Source organism: Salminus brasiliensis, chromosome 11 (genome assembly GCF_030463535.1).
Source record: "Salminus brasiliensis chromosome 11, fSalBra1.hap2, whole genome shotgun sequence".
Lineage (NCBI taxonomy): Eukaryota > Metazoa > Chordata > Actinopteri > Characiformes > Bryconidae > Salminus > Salminus brasiliensis.
Window position 1 is genome coordinate 4,118,018 of NC_132888.1, and position 20,000 is coordinate 4,138,017.

Below are 20,000 nucleotides of genomic sequence, written 5' to 3' on the forward strand. Positions count from 1 at the left end.
ATAATAATAATAATAAATAATAATAATAATAGCACCAATCTACTACTACTATTACTACTACTAATAATAATAATAAATAATAATAATAATATATTCCTACAGAGCTCAGCATTATATAGACCATAATAATAATAATAATAGCACCAGTCTACTACTACTACTATTACTACTACTACTACTACTACTACTACTAATAATAATAATAATAATAATAGCACCAATCTACTACTACTATTACTACTACTAATAATAATAATAAATAATAATAATAATATATTCCTACAGAGCTCAGCATTATATAGACCATAATAATAATAATAATAATAATAGCACCAGTCTACTACTACTACTATTACTACTACTACTACTAATAATAATAATAAATAATAATAATAATAGCACCAATCTACTACTACTACTACTAATAATAATAATAATAAATAATAATAATAATAGCACCAATCTACTACTACTACTAATAATAATAATAATAATAAATAATAATAATAATAGCACCAATCTACTACTACTACTACTACTACTAATAATAATAAATAATAATAATAATAATAGCACCAATCTACTACTACTACTACTACTACTAATAATAATAATAATAATAAATAATAATAATAATAATAGCACCAATCTACTACTACTACTACTACTAATAATAATAATAATAATAATAGCACCAATCTACTACTACTACTATTAATAATAATAATAGTAATAATAATAAATAATAATAGCACCAGTTTACTACTACTACAACTACTCCTACTACTGCTCCTACTACTACTACTAATAATAATAATTATAAATAATAATAATAATAATAGCACCAATCTACTACTACAACTACTGCTACTCCTACTACTACTACTACGAAAATACAAGCTGCTTATTTGGTCTGTAAATGTTTATTTTCTCAGTAAAACACTAATTCTAGAATAAGCACATAATAATAATAATATATAATAATAATGATATATTCCTACAGAGCTCAGCATTTTATAAACCATAATAATAATAATAATAATAGCACCAATCTACTACTACAACTACTTCTCCTGCTACTACTTATAATAATACCATGCGACAGGACAGTAGCAAAGGTCTGGCTTATATATGTTATAGATATCTGAGAAATTACACCTACAAGCTGCTTATCTGGGCTGTAAATGTTTATTTTCTCAGTAAAACACTAATTCTAGATTAAACACATAATAATAATAATAATAATAATAATAATAATAATAATAATAATAGCACCTGTCTGCTACTACAACAACTATGAATAATAATAATAATAATAATAATAATAATAATAATAATAATAGTAGACCATGGCCTATGGGCTGCAGCAGGAATGGAGACCACAAATAACCTAATAACTCCCTCCCTGTTGCCTTAACATTAAAACCACCCCTTGTACTGTAGACGTCCCCCCTTGTGCCGCCAAAACAGCTCTCACTCGTGGAGGAATGGACACCACCAGACCTCTGAAGGTGTCCTGTGGCGTCTGGCACAGAGAGGTCAGCAGCAGATGAGCATGAATAAGTCCTGTAGGTTGTAAGCTGAGGCCTTCATGGATACCGGGAACACCCTGCAAGACCTGCCTGATGTTTTGGAGAAGTTCCAACCAGTTGTCTAGAACCTCACAGTTTGGTTCTTGTCAGAGTGGCTCAGATTCATATGCTGGACCGGTGTTCCATCACCTTTGAGAACTGGCTGATATATCCACCCCCTGATGCTGTGGCGGATGGAGACGATCAGTGGGATTCAGTTCCGTTTAAGTGGAAGTAGTTTTAATGTTTTGGCTGTTGTGATATATTATTTATATATGTATAAAATATGTATTGGGGATCTGCCTGCGCTATGATTAGATGAGCGGATACGGTTTCTGGCAGTCCTCTTCTGAGTAAGTCGTCCCCTGGCTGGCTGATATGGGGGCTTTGTGTGTCCAAACTTAGCCTGGTTCGGCTCTCTGAATAACCTGGGGCCGTCAGTAGTGTCATGTCTGCCCCAGTAAACACATCAGTGCTTAATAATAATAATAATAATAATAATAATAATTAACCTTTCTGCAGCTTTTCGTTCATTTCTTCCCTCTGATCATAATTCTGCCGGGCAGCTCCTGACAGGTTGTCTAATTTTAATAATATTTACTCCGCTGTTGTTATTGTGCTTATTAACTTCGCCAGAAAGAGTGGGTGCGATTCTTTAGCTCGCCTAATGTTGCTTTGCTAGATGCATAATTTGTGATTCTGGTTAGCAGTTTGTTCAGAAATATAAAATAAAAAGCCTTAATAATAACATTTTTGCCATGGGACATACAACCCTGAGCGTAAAATGCCTCCAAATACACATTCTCCATTGCTTATTTATTTATTTATTTATTCATATGTGCATAATTTGTTATATGTACATATTAGTGCACATACACACACACACACTATATATATATATATATAATCAAATTGTGCACATATGAATACAAATAAATACATTAAAATGTATATATGTATTTATATATTTCTTATATTTTACTTCCTACCCTGGGTGGTCCCTTTCTACTGATGCATAAGGGTAGAGGGGTCTGATGAACTCATACATTTACAAATAGATAAATATTTATTTCTTTAAAAAATAATATATGTTTCTATATATATTTTTTATTTTATTTTCTATATATATATTATTTATTTTTTATTATTATTATTATTTTTTTATTATTATTATTTTTTTTTTTATTGGTAAGTTTTTACCTTGGCTGAATAAATATTTGCAGATTTTTTTATTCAGGAATCTTCAAAATTTCTATTACATTTGGTTCTTCATCCTTATTGATTTATTACATATGACACAAAGTTATTTATAAATGTCCCACAAAAAAAACACTTTACATTATGTCTAAAGTTTCTGAAGAATGGACCAATAGAAATGCTCCAAAATGATTTGGAATAAAATCTAAAATCTTCCATTATGAAGGTTATTAGTTAGGAAGGTGTTTCTCCTTTTCCTGTAAAGTTGCTATTTTGAAGATACATGGGCAAAAGTATTTGGACACACATCATAATCAGTGAATTCAGGTCTCTCATTCAGTCTCATTGCCATCACAGGTGTATAAAATCCAGCCCCTAGCCCTGCAGTCTGCCTTTCTTCCACACATCAGTGAAAGAACGGGAGGTTCTGAAGGTTCTGCTCACTGAACTCCAGCGTGGTTCTGTATGTAATAGGAGACACCGCTGCACCAACAACTACAAGTCAGCTGGTGAAATTTAGACCTTCCCTCCTAGATCTTAGACCTCCATCAGCTGTGAGTGGTGTTATTATTGAACAGTGGAAGAGTTTAGGAGGAACCACAGAGGGCATAATTTAAGATTTGCCCCTATACAGTTGGTGTTTCTCATAAACTGGCCAGTGAGTGTAGGTACAAGGCAGGTATTTCCAGCAGTCACCTGCTGAAAGCTGGGCTGCTTGGTCAGGATTGGTCAGCACTTTCCTTCGTTCACATTCGTCCTCGTATCTGCTGGTGTGTGATGTTCTTTCTGTGTCTCTGTCTCTGTAGATGTGGGGGCACAGTAGGGGCCATTCTGACATGCCCGTTGGAGGTGGTGAAGACGAGGCTGCAGTCTTCCTCCATAACGTTCTACATCTCCAGCGTGCAGCTCAGTACGGTCAACGGCGCCGGCGTGGCCAGAGTGGCCCCACCGGGACCCTTGCACTGCCTCAAGTACGTATATCACTACGGCTTTGTGTCTTGGCATGTGACGTTCAGTAAAGCTGTTCTATATTGCGGCAAGGAAACCTCCGTTACACTATTCGGACAAAAGTATTGGGACACCTGCTCATTTACGTCTTCATAAATCGAGGGTATTCAGAGTTTATCCTGCTTTGGTTGGAGTAACTGTCTCTACTGTCCAGGGAAGAAGAAGGCTTTCTACTAGATTTTGGAGCAGCATAGCTGTGAGGATTTGATTGTATTCAGTGACGAAAGCTTTAGTAAGGAACTCCTCCAACTCCAGCATCCATCATCATTCCAGAGATCACAGTTCTTCCACTGCTCCACAGCTCAATGCTGGGGGGCTTTATACACTTTATACTTTATGCTATGGAGAGTCCTGCTATATTGGCAGTACTTCTTCTCTACAGGGACTAGACAAGCTGTATGTGTCCATTTGCACATCTGTGTCAGCAGCAATGATGCAACTTAAAGTAGCTGATTAATGCATTCATTAGAAGGGGTGTCCACAAACATTTGGACATATAGTGTACCTATTAGCTACATGAAGCTGTATGTAGGGCGAAGTCGGTTCTGGAAACGGAGCCTGAGATCACGCGAGACATTTGGGTCGCATGTTTGGCAGAGTCATGTTCTGGATGACGGCTCTATGGTTTGCCCTTCAGTCTGGTTTATTTTAGCTGTGAGAGAGAGACTCTCTCTCTCTGTTATTTACATTCCATATTTAATCCTCTCTCGCCCGCTCTCTCTCTCCGGCTCTCCCTCACCCTCACTCTTTCTGTTTCCTGTGAAAGGCTCTGTTCTCTTCTAAATCTCAGTACCACTACACTCCCCCTTTCCCAACCAATCGCTGCTCTCGCACCCTCGCAACCATGCGTTGGCTTTTTTCAGCTTGGAATCTAAAAGAGAGACAAGCTGTTTGAAGGGGGGGGCATATCTAGAGATGCACCGATCCGATATTAGGATCGGGTATCGGTCCCAATATTAACCAAATTATTATTTAAGTGTTATTTCATAATTAATTTAATTCCATAGGTCGGACTAATAATTAGGCCGATCTATGGAACCGATCCTTTCACTTTAATTTGTTGGTGTGAGACTGCACTAAATGTGCAAATAAATAAATGACAAATGGCAATTTAGTACATTTATATCTGTGTTAATTGGTTAGATTATATAAAGTAATGTTAAAGTCAGTCTTGATTCCTTAAGGTTTATTAATTCAGCAATGGTATCAGACTGGTATTGAGTATCGACCATTACGCAAAGTTTTTGTATCGGTATCGCAACTGAAAAAGCCGGATCGGTGCATCCCTAGTCACGTCCTACGTTTTTTTCCCCCTGTATTTAATATTTTCTGACATATATGCTGGGTTTATGTTCAAAAAACGTTCATAAGTGACTATCCTGGTCGTTTTCCAGCGTATTTCTGAATATTACATTTGTTTATTTCGGACCTCACAACCTGATTGGTGGAGAAGGGTCCTAACCTGTATCACTCCGCTGACAGCGGCTGAAAAGCCAGAGCTGAAACAAAGTCCTTATAGGCAATTTGGCTGTTTACAGTCACACAAGACCAGGCTTCTATGTCGGTGAATGAGGAGAGGCCAAAATACCGGACACTGAAGGTCAGATTATCATCTCCGAATCGTCTGATTCTGAATCGGACTAAAATCTCATAAGTATTTATTTATGTGTAGCGTTCGGCTCAGTAACGCACCAAAAGCCCGACTTCTCAGCTCGTTTTGCTGGAAGGCTGGACATGTCCCGTAAACAGACGGCATGTTGAGCATTACAAGAACCACCGTTCATATTTCAGGCAGTGGCAGCTCCCCTCAGTTATGTCATCTACCGCAGTACACCGCTCTCTACGTCTCTCTCTGTTCTCGTCTGAGAGCCGTACCTGCTATCAGCAGCCTCTGTGAGGAGCGCTAAACAATACTAACTAATGAGAAGTTATCATTAAGTTAAGCTGATGGGCGCCGCCTGACTCCCTGACAACCGTCACACAAGCCACAACGAAGATTTTCAGCTCGTCTTGCCCTACGTCTCCACGGTGATCCAGCCAGACGTAGCTGCATGTCCACATTGGTCATAGTAAAGTAGGTCAGCACGTGGGACAGGAGCTTTCTGCGTACGTCTGTGTTTCTATCACTGTGTAAAATAAGCTCCATGCTGCCTTCATTGTCTATGGAAATGCTTGTAGCTCTGTTGTGTCTGGGTAACTAGATCATGCTGGATCATGTTCCTTACATTTCAAAGTAATTCGACAAACAGCATTGAATTATTATTATTATTTTTATTATTATTATTATTATTATTATTAGCGGAAAAGAAGGGACATGTTAAGATCCCTGCAGTGTTTAATAGGCACTGCTATTATACAAGCACATTTCTTATAATGCAACAAGATTTTAAAGAGCTCATATCATGTAAAATTAATATTCATTTATTTAAAATTAAATTGTCCCTATGATCAGAGGATCGCTGGTTCGAATCCCAGTCATGCTGCTAGCCATCGGCAGCTGAGGCCCAGAGAGAGCACAATTGGGGTGGGTAGATGATGGCGCTCTCTCCCAACATCGCTTCGCTGCGGTGTCGGCTGTCACTGGCGTCTGCAGGCTGGTGCGCCAAAGCCGGGTATGCAATGCTTCCCTACAGGCGCGTTGGTTGGATGCCCAGTGGTGTTGCATCAGCAGCAGTTCGGAAAGGGAGCGGCTTGCCTGTGCACTTACCGGAGGGGGGGGGGGGTCACGTACTATGTGGGGGGGTACCTACGTACAGGGTGGGTAACTGGCAGCCCGGCTTTGGAAGAAAATGGGTGAAAAGTCCCAAATAAATAAATAAATAAACGTTTTTTGTAGTGTGACAACGGTGTTCACTCCCCAGTTCATACAGTCAAATCTGACCAGAAATGGAAGTCAATGTAAAGTAAGAGCTTATTCCAAGTCATTTAGAGCATTTATATTGGTCCATTCACCAAAACTAAAAACAGGACGACCATAGAGATGCAGGTTTTTCATTGGACAGCTGCGATATGCTCCTTTCAGCCTGGACTGCTTTTTGAGGCAGATAGAGGGCAGCCAATCAGAACAGATGTCATTTACTTATGTCTGTCTTTAAGGTACAACCAAAAAAACGCCTGTTTAATTAATAAAGAGTAGTAATAATTGTAGTAATAATAATAATAAAGTAATAATAACGACACATCAGGACATCCAAGGTTGCTTTTAAAAAATAAATAAATAGAGAATAAGAATATTTTAAAATATGCATAAATTAAAGCATGCAAACCTGTACAAACGTCATAAAAGGACGTCATGCGATCGTCTGAAGGGATTACAGGACATTTAGGATTCTGGCCTTCTTAAGCTGTTTCCACTGGTTGCTAGGCCTCGGCGGTTAAGCAGCAGGCCCTAGGAAGTGTACAGTATGTGCCTGATGGCCGAGATTAGAGATCAGTTGAAAGCCATTGTTGTGAGAACAGAACGTGTCCCAAATTTCGTTTGGCGCACGTGTTCAGCACAGAAACGGCAAAGACGCCCCAAGGTTAAACACTCTGCGGCCTCACGGCTCCGTCAAAAGAGCAGGTGTTAAAGGGGGCGCATTACTGGGCTGTCTGGCCGAACAGCGGAACTAAGCAAAGCAGAAGTCAGATATACAAATAAATAAATAAACAAATAAATAAATAAAGGAATAAATAAAGGAAGGAATGAATGAATAAGGAAGAAGGAAGAAAGGCAGTCTTGCAGGGTTGGTACGTGACTCAGTAAGACTAAAGGACACGTGAATGTGAAAAGGGTGTGACGGGTCTAGTAGAGCCTTGAGGACACAGTGTTGTGGTGATGCAATAAATCTGCACCACTGAAGTGATTTTTACACCCAACTGCATCTCATACTTACCAAAATTAATACATTTAATTAAGTTAAAGCCAGCCAGCCGGGCAATCAACCAGCCAGCCAGCCAGCCAGCCAGCCGGGCAATCAACCAGCCAGCCAGCCAGCCAGCCAGCCGGGCAATCAACCAGCCAGCCAGCCAGCCAGCCGGGCAATCAACCAGCCAGCCAGCCAGGCAATCAACCAGCCAGCCAGCCGGGCAATCAACCAGCCAGCCAGCCAGCCAGCCGGGCAATCAACCAGCCAGCCAGCCAGCCAGCCAGCCGGGCAATCAACCAGCCAGCCAGCCAGCCAGCCAGTCGGGCAATCAACCAGCCAGCCAGCCAGCCAGCCAGTCGGGCAATCAACCAGCCAGCCAGCCAGCCAGCCAGCCGGGCAATCAACCAGCCAGCCAGCCAGCCAGCCAGCCGGGCAATCAACCAGCCAGCCAGCCAGCCAGCCAGCCAGGCAACCAACCAACTAGCCAGGCAATCAACCAACCAGCCAGCCAGGCAATCAACCAATTAAGTTAAAGCCAGCCAGCCGGGCAATCAACCAGCTAGCCAGCCAGCCAGGCAATCAACCAGCTAGCCAGCCAGCCAGGCAATCAACCAGCCAGCCAACCAGCCGGGCAATCAACCAACCAACCAGCCAGCCAGGCAATCAACCAGCCAGGCAACCAGCCAGACAGCCAGGCAATCAACCAACCAACCAGCCAGCCAGCCAGGCAATCAACCAACCAACCAGCCAGCCAGCCAGGCAATCAACCAACCAGCCAGGCAATCAACCAACCAGCCAGGCAACCAAGCCAACCAGCCAGGCAACCAACCAGCCAACCTACCCAGCCAGCCATCCAGCCAGGCAACCAACCAGCCAATCTGGCTACAATTAAGCCAAAAAATTTAGTGTTGGGTCTGAGATGTTTGTAGAAGACGTTTAGGACTTTGAAGAACCTTTTAAATCCGTTTCCGTCAGAATTTACACGGTTCCTCACTCTCTTCATGCATCTCTTTTACAAAAATACAAGGTTCTTCAACCAAAAGTGGTTCTTCTGCAGCATTCCTTTAAGAAACCCTCTGCAGCACCTTTATTTGTTAGTGTGGAACCTGGCCCAGGCATGGCTGTGTTTGTGTGTACAGTAGATTTTACCCCCTGATCTGCTTTAATGAGTGTTCTGTGTAAGAGCGTAGTACCATGGGTTTGACTGACACCTTTAGTCACCTAGCTGAATGAGCCGCACCCTTTACAGAAAAGAGCTTCAGTCCTGTTTGGGAGGTTTTCTGACGCTGCCCATCAAACGTTTGGGGACATAGAGGTGCTTTTCACACATGGGCTCATGTCTTCTACGTCGGTTTGTAATAATTTAATTAAAGCTTAAAGCTTAAGCAGGTTTTTTAAGGTAAACATAAAATTACATATTACATGTCAATATTAGTGACCGTATTAATCACAGTGCTCTCTTCCTGGACAGTAGAGACAGTTACTCCAACAAAAGCCGGAGAAGCTCTTTTTAATACCCTTGAGTTTAGAAGAAACAATGGATGCCCAGGTGTCCCAATACTTTTGTCCATATAGTGTATTAGTCCAATTTTCAAAGCATGCTATGGATATCTGCAAGGTACGTGCAATGCCCAAAGACCCTCAAAAGCACTGGTCCTCAAGCTCTAATTAGACTGTATGTCCAAATGTATGTGGACACCCCTTCTAATGAATGCACTGTTCAGCTTACTTACTTACACTTGTCCCCATTGCTGACACAAATGCATACAAACACACACACACACACACACCGCTTGTCGAGTCCCTGTAGAGAAGAAGTACTGCCAATAGAATAGGACTCTCTGGAGCAGATTAACATCATGAAGCTATTGGCACCATGCTGCCTAATTTCAGGTGTGGGCTAGAGGGGTATAAAGCCCCCCAGCATTGAGGAACTATGGAGCAGTGGAAGAACTGTGTTCTCTGGAATGATGGATGGTGGAGCTCCATCCAGTACTTTTGGGATGAGTTCGGGGGTTGGGGATGAGGTGGGGTGGTGATCATCATCCAACATCCTGACCTCACTAATGCTCTGGTCATGTTTTTACATGAATAGTGATCCAGTATTCTGTGTATGAAGTGAAGCCTACTTCCCTAAGTAAGTCTGAGGACTTGTGGTGTGTTTGGGCGCTGTAAGCTTTTGAAACCTGGGGAAAAAATAATCCATACTGTTTTACTTCTCAAGCATCCTGGAAATGTCTTGCCATGTTGTTTAACCCATCTCGTTCAACAGTCAAGTCTTTCAGGTCTTTGAACCAGCTTTGGTGCCAAAAGAGTTTCAGACTCCGCTTTTAAAGGTCTAAAGCAGCAGAAGACAAAAGACTTGCATGTAAACTGTATTGACAAAAGTATTGGGACACCTGCTTATTCATTGTTGGGTTTATATATATATATATATCAATCTTTTGTTGGAGTAACTGTCTCTACTGTCCGGCATTACTGTGATTATTTGATTGCATTCAGCAACAGTAAAGTGTTGGTGTGACCAGAATGTGTAATTATGATCACCACCCCACCTCATAATCCCCAATTTATCCCAAAAGTACCGGATAGAACTCCACCATCCGTCATTCCAGAGAACACAGTTCTTCCACTGCTCCACAGCTCCTCGATGCTGGGGGTCTTTATACCCCTCTAGTCCACGCCTGGCATTAGGCAGCATGGTGCCAATAGGTTTATGTTGAGTCTTATTCTAATGGCAGTACTTCTTCTCTACAGGGACTAGACAAGCTGTGTGTGTGCATTTGCACATCTGTGTCAGCAGCAATGGGTGCAACTTAAAGTAGCTGAGTGCATTTATTAGAAGGGGTGTCCACAAACTTTTGGACATATAGTGTAGCTGTTCCTGATGAATTCAAAAGCAGTGTGTGCATTTCTGTGGACGTGATGTTTATTTCTCTCTGTCTCCGTCTGTCTGTCTCCGTCTGTCTGTCTATCTGTCTCAGGTTAATCCTGGAGAAGGAGGGGCCTCGTTCTTTGTTTAGGGGCCTCGGACCCAATCTAGTCGGAGTGGCCCCCTCAAGGTAAATACCGCAGCACTTTTGCACAACTAGGCCTGCTCTGATTCGCTGAACTCTTCCACACTGTTGCTGCTGTAAACACATCACCTGTATATCGTCAAAACCTCGTATTGGCGTTTTTCACATTTTTGACAGAATTTAAATCCGTCAGGTGATGAATGGACCAATAGAAATTCTCCGAAATGACTACATTACATTACCTCCCGTTCAGAGTTAAAAAGGTTTAAGAAGGTCCCTCAGTTGTAAATTTGCCGTTTTGGAGATTGGAGGTTTTTGCTTGACAGCGACGATATTTATCATATATTCACTTTAGTTGATTCAAATGTGCGCTGCCTGTCCAAAAGTTTGTGGACGCCCGCTTCTCTAGAGTTGCTTTAGAAAAAATCAAGGGTAACTAGAGGGAGTGCGTTTCTTTTTTGCATCAGTAGCATCCTCTGCTCTTCTGCACAGGCCATACACTAGATTTTGGAACATAGCTGTGAGGATTTGATGTAGGGATGCACTGATCCGATCGGTCGATAACCGATACCGATCCATTTACTTCACTGTTTTGGAACACTTTTGTGGGGCCGGGTCTGCCTGCCTGCATGTCTGCAGGTTAGTCTGATCCAGAGTTCTGAAGCCTAGAATACCAGCAGTGTGAGAATCGGGTTCAGCGAATGGATCGGCCCCATGATCCAATACCCAATCCAGCTAATTTGGTTAGTATCGGAGCTGATATCTGATCCTAGTATCGGATCAGTGCACCCCTAATTTGATGCCTTTCGGCCAGGAGAGCAGTAGCGAGGTCAGGTACTGATGATGGCTGATCAGTTCTAGATCAAACCTGCCACTCAGACCTGCCCCAGAGGTATCGGCTGGAGCTCCAGAACTCTAGAGAAGAGGCCAGCCCAGCGCTGCGAGCCTTCATACCCCTCTCTCTACCGGATGGCGTTGGGTAAGAGTAAGGAAGAGAGAGAGAGAGAGAGAAGGAGGGCAAAGGGCGCGAGAGTCTAATATCAGTGCACTGCTATACAGCCGTCATGCTTATCTTTTTTTTAGAGCTTCTTCTAAAGACGCAGGTTAAATTTGGCCCAGGGGTCTCACACACACACACACACACACACACCCACACACACGTATACGTTTCACCACCCATGTCTCTGATGAACTTTAGCCTCATTTAGTGACTTGGAACTTTTCTGAACCACGACAGAAAGTGTATCCCTATAAACGACTGAAGACAAACAGCAAGACAGTTAACCCTGAGGCGTGTGTGTGTGTGTGTGTGTGTGTGTGTGTGTGTGTGTGTATGTATATGCTTACTTTGATCAATATGGGCTGTTTTTAACTGCACCACAGAGATTTGTTGTTGCCCTACATACACCCGGGACCATAAACACGGTGTGTGTGTGTGTGTGTGTGTGTGTGTGTGTGTGTGTGTGTGTGTGTGTGTGCGTGCATATCATTCCACATTCAGGCGACATGTGAGAAAGTATCACCGTTGGCTGTAAGTCTAGGAAGGAAAGTTTGGATCTCACACACACACACACACACACACACAAGCAGGTTTATTCCCTGTCCCGTACAAGTACACGTACCCGAAATCCATCATCTGGGTGCAACTGGTGCTCAAAATCCCCCTCATTACGACATTTCTGTATCATGACAAGCATAAAAGCATCATTACCGGAGCTCTGCTGCTGCTACTGCACTATATGGAGCTTTGGTGGTGGAGCTGCAGGTGGAAACCTCTCTCCAGAACTGTCAGTATTACTCTACCGCCTCTACAGCCCACATGCTTCTCCACCTTCAGATCAAGCTTCTGGAGCTCTCAGCTTGTCCAGAAAGGCACGTGTACAGCTGTGCATGAAGTGGTACAAGTAAAATGCACTCCACAACTGTAGGAGGAGCCCAGGAGCACAAAATGCCAGATCTCACATAATGCTGCTTTAAAGCACAGTCATACAGACGGGTCTGTGAGTAAGGCTGGTTCTGTGATTCGGTCTGCAGAGGCACAGCAGCCTACCCTAACGAGAGTGTGTGCTCATCAGTGTCCTGATGGAGTGATGGATGAGTGTGTGTGTGTGTGTGTCTCTCTTTTAATGAGGCGTTAAGAAGTTGGTTAATGATGCATACACAGCAGAACTGCGTTAACGGGGGCATTAGAGTGTGTTTGTTTTGTGAAAAACAAGGTGTGTGTGTGTGTGTGTGTGTGTGTGTGTGTGTGCGCAGAGAGTGTTTTGCTGCTGACTCGTCTGGTCTCCTTAATAACCTCACTGACTAATGATGTACTTTTTTTTTGGGGGGGGGGTGGTTTTAGCTGACACACGACGCCAGTCTGTGTGTTTGATGTAGGTTGATTGTATCTGTGCACATGAGTGTGTATGTATAGTGATCTCTGGCTTGTTTTCTCTCTGGCAGGGCCATCTATTTTGCTGCTTACTCCACGACTAAAGAGCGACTGAACGGCCTGCTGGCTCCAGACTCCACTCAAGTGCACATGCTGTCGGCTGGTACAGCAGGTAACCCTTCACCCTCTTACTTTGTTTTTCTGCCTTTATTTACTTTCTATTACACACACACTCACACTCACACACATACACACACCTCATGTGCAGACATACTCTGGTACTATACTATTGGTTCAGGATTTTACCTTAGTATTTGATCTGTTGATGTGTTATACAGACAAAAGTATTGGGACACCTGCTTATTGACTGTTCATTCTGAAATCAAATGAATTAAAAAGAGTATCCTGCTTTTGTTGGAGTAACTGCCTCTACTGTCAGAGAAGAGGAAGGCTAGACTAGATTTAGGAAGACTAGATTTTAGAGCAGCAACAAAACCTTCCAAAGAATCCCTTTAACAATAAATCCCCCCAAACCACACCCAAGATTTAAAGAATTTAGATCCCCCCCCTCCCTGCACTCTTTACTCTGATTGGCTAAATCAGTGGTTTCCATGGAGAATAGTAAATTAAGGACCCTCCGCAGAAACTTGATGTTGCACAAATTTTCTCCTCAGTGGTCTCCTTCCTAGTTTATGAGACCCCCTTAAAACCAGGTTGTTGTGTAGGCAGAGCTGCCCGTTTTGGAAAGTTGATTAGCAGGAAGTTGATTGGTTAATGGACTTGTTGCAACGCGACCCTGCATTTGACTTTTTGTTTTGTTTTATTAATAACTGCAGTGATAAAAGTGTAGAAAAACAAAGGTTTTATATTTTATTTTATTTATTAATAACTGTAGTAAAACATGAACAGCATTTCTAAATTTGGTATTTATTTGTTTATTTATTTATGTATTTTTAGATATTTATTAAGGTATTAGGTTTTATATAATGCTGTGTGAGTGTTTTTTAATATATTTTTTAAATATTAAAATTCTATATTTATATTATATATGTATTAAATGTTTCTTTTTTTTTTATAGATTTTTATTTCTTAGTTTATTTCTATAGTTTTGAGTTAGTTTAAGTCAACAGATTACAAATTAGGACGAATAAGGAAAAATAAGATTTTTTTTTACGTATCCTTTTTAAGTTTACAACAGGCTGATCATATTTTCATATCTTCCAATCAGGGTTCACAGCCATCACAGCGACCAATCCAATCTGGCTAATTAAAACCCGCCTCCAACTGGACGCCAGGTAAGCCATGTGTTTAGACTCTGCTCCTGAGGGATTATTAAACCCTCACCCTGACCCTTTTTTTCAGTTTTCAGTCCTGCAGTCAGTCACAGATACAAACAGATGAATCTGAAGTTGTGATTTAGGATTGAATCATGTCTGGAGTTTAATTTGAGTTCTCTCATTCAAGTAAATTCAGTTTACCCTAGAATTATTATTCTCTTGTCAGTGTTAATCCTGGTGCAGAAATCATGACTTATTTAGGATCTGTATGTCGCATTTTGTGGAGTCCCTCAGGGCTCTGTTTTAGGGTTTGTGAAACTGCTGCTAGTTGCGGCAGTAATGTAGTTATGAGAGTGAGGAGCTGAAGTATAGGCCTATGGGGGGCTTTGAAGGAACAGCTTCAAAGGAACAGCCCCCCAACGATTAGCATGGTGAAGGCATGAACCTCAAACAAGCATCACTACAGCTCCTCATCTATTATGATATTGTATGTTAGTAAGTTGACAGGTTTGCTCTGTTGGGTCTCGCTTAGCTTTAATGGCTATGGTTTTCCCTCTGTCTGCTCAGGAACCGCGGAGAGTACCGGATGAGCGCAGTCGAGTGTGTGCGGCGTGTGTATCAGACGGACGGCCTGCGCGGGTTTTATCGGGGGATGTCGGCCTCCTACGCTGGAATCTCAGAGACGGTCATCCACTTTGTGATCTATGAGAACATTAAACGGCGCCTTCTGGAGGCAAAAGCGGCCACGCACATGGACGATGAGGAGGAGACCACAAGGGACGCCTCTGATTTTGTGGGCATGATGCTGGCGGCCGCTACTTCCAAGACCTGTGCCACCTCTATAGCTTATCCACACGGTGAGTGCGAACGTCTAGCCTCATACTTTGTAAACACACACACACACACACACACACACACACGTTACTGTACATTTCCCTACTTGTGTAACATGTTTCACATGTAAGAGCTCTGAGTAAGAGCTTCAGACAAATGCCATAAATGTTAAGTTCCACCTGCATTCCCTTACATTACTACTACCACTTTACATAGTGATGGAGGTGGTGGTGGTAATAGTAGTGGTAGTCGTAATAGCAGTGTCGGTGGTGGGAGTAATAGGTGAGCTGGTGTTGATGGTAATGGTAATGGAGGTGGCGGTGGTGGTCGTAAAAATGGTGGAGGGGGTGGTAGTAATAGCGGTGGTGGTGGGAATACTAATAATTGAGGTGGTGGTAGTAGTAATAGTGGTGGTGGAGGTAGTAGTAATAATAGAGGAGGTGGTGGTGGAGGTAATAGTAATAATAGAGGAGGTGGTGGTGGTGGTAGTAGTAATAATAGTGGAGATGGTGGTGGTAATGGTAGTAGTAATACTGGAGGTGGTGGTGGTGGTGATAGTAATAGTCGTAGTAGTGGTGGTGGTGGTGGTCGTAATAATGGTGGAGGGGGTGTTAATAGTAATAGTGGAGATGGTGGTGGTGGGAATAATAATAATTGAGGTGGTGGTAGTAGTAATAGTGGTGGTGGAGGTAGTAGTAATAATAGAGGAAGTGGTGGTGGAGGTAGTAGTAATAATAGAGGAGGTGGTGGTGGTGGTAGTAGTAATAATAGTGGAGATGGTGGTGGTAATGGTAGTAGTAATACTGGAGGTGGTGGTGGTGGTGATAGTAATAGTCGTAGTAGTGGTGGTGGTGGTGGTGGTGGGAGTAATAATTGAGATGGTGGTAGTAGTAGTAGTAGTAGTAGTAGTAGTGGAGGTGGTGGTGGTAGTAGTAATAGTGGTGGTAGTGGGAGTAATAATTAAGATGGTGGTGGTGGTAGTAGTGGAGGTGGTGGTGATGGTAATAGTGGTAGTAGTAATAGTGGTGGAGTTGGGAGTATTAATGGAGATGGAGGTGGTGGTGATGGTAATAGTGGTAGTAGTAATAGTGGTGGAGTTGGGAGTATTAATGGAGATGGTGGTGGTGGTGATGGTAATGGTGGTAGTAGTAATAGTGGTGGAGTTGGGAGTATTAATGGAGATGGTGGTGGTGGTGATGGTAATGGTGGTAGTAGTAATAGTGGGGATGGTTGTGGTGGTGGTACTATTTGAAGGGTTATATCGCCACCTAGAGTACAAAATGAACAGCTGTCCACAGTTCAAGCCTGTTGCGCCAGTGTGAGGAACATATTTGAGGGGTTTATTATATGAATAATAACATAACATTTACAGGTCAAACCAGTACAGGTGAATCTAGTCCCAGTTTCTGTTTCTTCTTATTTATTTATTTATATATATTTTTTAATTATTCTTTTTTTTATTATTTATTTTTTATCTATTTTATTTTATTTTTTAAAAATGCCTCATTTCGTTATTAATATGCTTATATTTATTTGTGGTGTTTTCTGAGCAGAGGTGATCCGGACGCGGTTGAGAGAGGAAGGCACTCGGTACCGTTCCTTCTTCACCTCTCTGAGCATGGTGTGCAGGGAGGAGGGCTGCAGGGCGCTTTACCGCGGACTGACCACACACCTGGTCCGCCAGATCCCCAACACAGCCATCATGATGTCCACCTATGAGCTGGTGGTCTACCTGCTCCAACGCTGATCTCGCTCTCGGTCTTTCCTCTTGCGAACGACCAGGGATACACTGGAGAGCACTGGAGAGCACTGGAGAGCACCTCCAAGAGGGGGACAGGAGAATGACTGGTGACTGTGTGCCATTCACTCTTTTAATACGAACTTACACACACACACACACACACACACACACGCGCAAACGCACAGTTAACTGGAAACTTTAAAAGAGAGTGTGTGTGTGGATGTGCTGGATGGGGACGAGGACGCAGTACTGGGGAAGGGGAGTGGGGAGGGAGGGGTAAAGCTTGTCCTTTTGTACCAGAATGTACTAAAATGACCGAGAGAGAGGGACGATATCCCAGAAGAAGGATATGGAGGAGATGGAGCCGGTCTGTTTTTGTACGCTGGTTCCTCGTCCTCATTCGTCTAGCCTTACGTCAAAGCTGCTTCAGAAGGGGCCTTGTGTAGGATCAGACTGAAGATGCCCGAGAACAGAGCAGTGGATCTCCATATTAACACACCTGACTTACCTCTAACCCAGTCCTTCGCCCAGGAGCCCCACAGGTGGACAGGTGGTGTTACTGCACAGAGCAGGCTGGTGGACCAGCGTTCTTCTTCAGCTGCTTCAGTGCTTCTGCTTGTGATGGCGAGAGAGCAGGACTTCTCCTCTCGTGGAGAATATGTATGGTAACAGGGTGGGCTTCATTCAAGTTGAGCATGGTGGATTTTGGGGGGGGGGGGGTTGCTTCCCCCAAGCACTAGCGGTGGGCAATGTGTTGCTGTATTGTTATTGTTTTGGTACACGATTTTCTGAGTATAGCTTTGGTATTGTCAGTACGGACACTGCTACTGTATGGGTCTATTAAAAGACCAGTTATAGAGAGGCTGAAAACAGCGATCGGTGTAATATAGTTCCATAATAAAAGAAGCTGATTGTGTATCGGGGTGTTTTGTCCTCCTGATTCTTTTTAAATAGTTTATTTTTGCGAAAATCTAGAAAAAAATAGTATTGTAGCTCTTAATATTGTAATGATTTCCTAATAACGTAAAAACACCCAGAAACGGAACACAATTTTGCACTTAATTCAGTGAAAACAATAATAAACCTCAATAATGTCAAAAATAATTTCAGAAATCATCAACCTGGAATACAGACTTGGTCAATTCCAAAAAACCCAAAAATCGAACCCTTGCACAAGTGTAGCAAAGGTTTACACTTAGTCACACATATAATAAAAGCCAATAATTTAATAACCTGTTACTAATGATCAACCTAAAAATGTAATAAATTGGTAATAACATGATAAGCTGTTATTATTGCATTACCGATCAAGCCTGTATTAGCCTGTATTACCTTATTAGGCTGATCATGTGTTTATGTAATATTGAGTTTCATCACATTTTTGAGCAAATTTAAGTCCAAAATTACAGGTTACAATGTTACATTTCTGGGTGGTATTACTATTGTTATAATATTGGGATATTATTACCAAATTAAATGCTACAATCTTTAATTTTGTATTTATTTTTAAGAAAATAAACTATTTAGGAAGACAAAACAAACGGTTCGACGGTTTATTATATTTTTGAGCACATTTTTATGATGTTTCCAGGTGTTTTGACCGTTATTGTGAATTGGTTGCAATATTAAGTGCTACAAGGATCTTTGATCTCTGAAGCTCGTTGGTATTAGCAGGTAATTGCCTTATCTGCCAGAAACTGATCAGATCAGGCAAGTTTAACCATTATCATCTGGACTACTGCACTGAAATATCACAGTAGTAATAAAGATCACAGTTTTGCGTTATGCCAGTACAGGTGACTTTAGTCCCAGTTTCTACATTTCATAAATGTTTATGTATTGGCTTTGATATATACATGACAAATATCGCACATTACCGTCAGCCCAACCTTTCCACAGCCGTGCATCCCTCAGAAACACAGACTACGTTGTTCTTGTAGTTCTTTCCAGGCTTTTTTATTATTATTATTATTAATATTAATATTTTTTTATTATTATTATTATTATTAAAATGTGGCACTGCTGTTGTGCCGATGCACCATAACTGCGTTCTGTGTTTGGTGAAGATGATCTTGAGTGTTGGAGTGATGTTAGAAACTGTTCGAAGGGCTTTAAGGCCGGACGCCGGACGCAGATCCTGACTGAGCTCAGGGATGTATTCGAAGCCGGTGGAGTCGAGGTGATTTCCAGGACAGTGTGAATGTTATGTATGTTAATCACAGCCATGTAGGAGTAAGAGCACAGGTTTTTACTGTTTAACCCAGTGGTCCCAGGTCTGAAGACCCCCCCCCACCACCTACCTCTGCACTGCACTGTTTACCTGTTTACCTGTCTGCCGCTCCAGCCCACCGGAGCTGGAAAGCTGATCAGCTGACTCATGCTTTTTTCTTTAAATTAGTCTTTTTTTTTCATTTCTTTTCCTTAGCAACTGTTGCTAGGTTGGACAGAATTAAAAAAAATAAAAAAAACATTATATTACAAATGAGAAATTGTACACAGTTTAGTTTCACCATAGTGATTTAAATTTTAATAATAACTTTCTTACATTATAATTATTATAATAATCATTTCATTGCATTATTTGAGCAGTCGTTTTTGAGCGGTTATATATATATAAATAAATGCTCTAAATATTAATATTTTTATTTGGAATTTAATGGAAATGTTGTCCATGGTTTATGAAATATAATGCAAATGTGAATTTCCCTTAAACACACTGCAAATAATACAAATAAATAATAAACAAATAATAAAACCAGAGAAGCTGATCATTCCAGAGCTGTATAGACACAAAATTTGGATTTGGACAAATAATACTGAATTCTCTTTTGTTTAAATGGGATTTTTGGTCCTTTTCTTTAAAGCTTGTCCAACCTAGCAACAGTTGCTATGACAGGATGCATCAGCAATACAGCTGCGGTAGGACAGGAAAACACTACTGTGCACTGCTTATTGGGATTGGGATTGGGACTGGGGGGGACGCATGAACTTCTGGACCTGTAGGTGCAGTATGCAAATGAGGCACGAGTTCCGACACAGCATTGGTGTTTCTGAACAGGTTTGTGAACAGTTGTGTGTTTGTGTTTTGATTAAATCTGCATAAGTTTATTTTTATTCTCCATTTGTCTGGGAA

At 41.7% G+C, this 20,000-nt stretch overlaps 1 protein-coding gene across 1 annotated transcript in view; it reads left to right on the forward strand.

The window, feature by feature from the left end:
• LOC140565527 (solute carrier family 25 member 36-A-like) overlaps positions 1-17,121 on the forward strand; it is an 18,746-nt gene extending 1,625 nt beyond the window's left edge. Inside the window, exons 2-7 of the mRNA XM_072691465.1 lie at positions 3,575-3,739; positions 10,609-10,686; positions 13,087-13,187; positions 14,244-14,310; positions 14,860-15,149; positions 16,680-17,121. Coding sequence (XP_072547566.1) covers positions 3,575-3,739; positions 10,609-10,686; positions 13,087-13,187; positions 14,244-14,310; positions 14,860-15,149; positions 16,680-16,873 — 895 coding nt within the window. The 3' untranslated portion in view covers positions 16,874-17,121. The remainder of the gene's footprint in view (positions 1-3,574; positions 3,740-10,608; positions 10,687-13,086; positions 13,188-14,243; positions 14,311-14,859; positions 15,150-16,679) is intronic.
• The last annotated feature ends 2,879 nt before the right edge of the window (positions 17,122-20,000 follow it).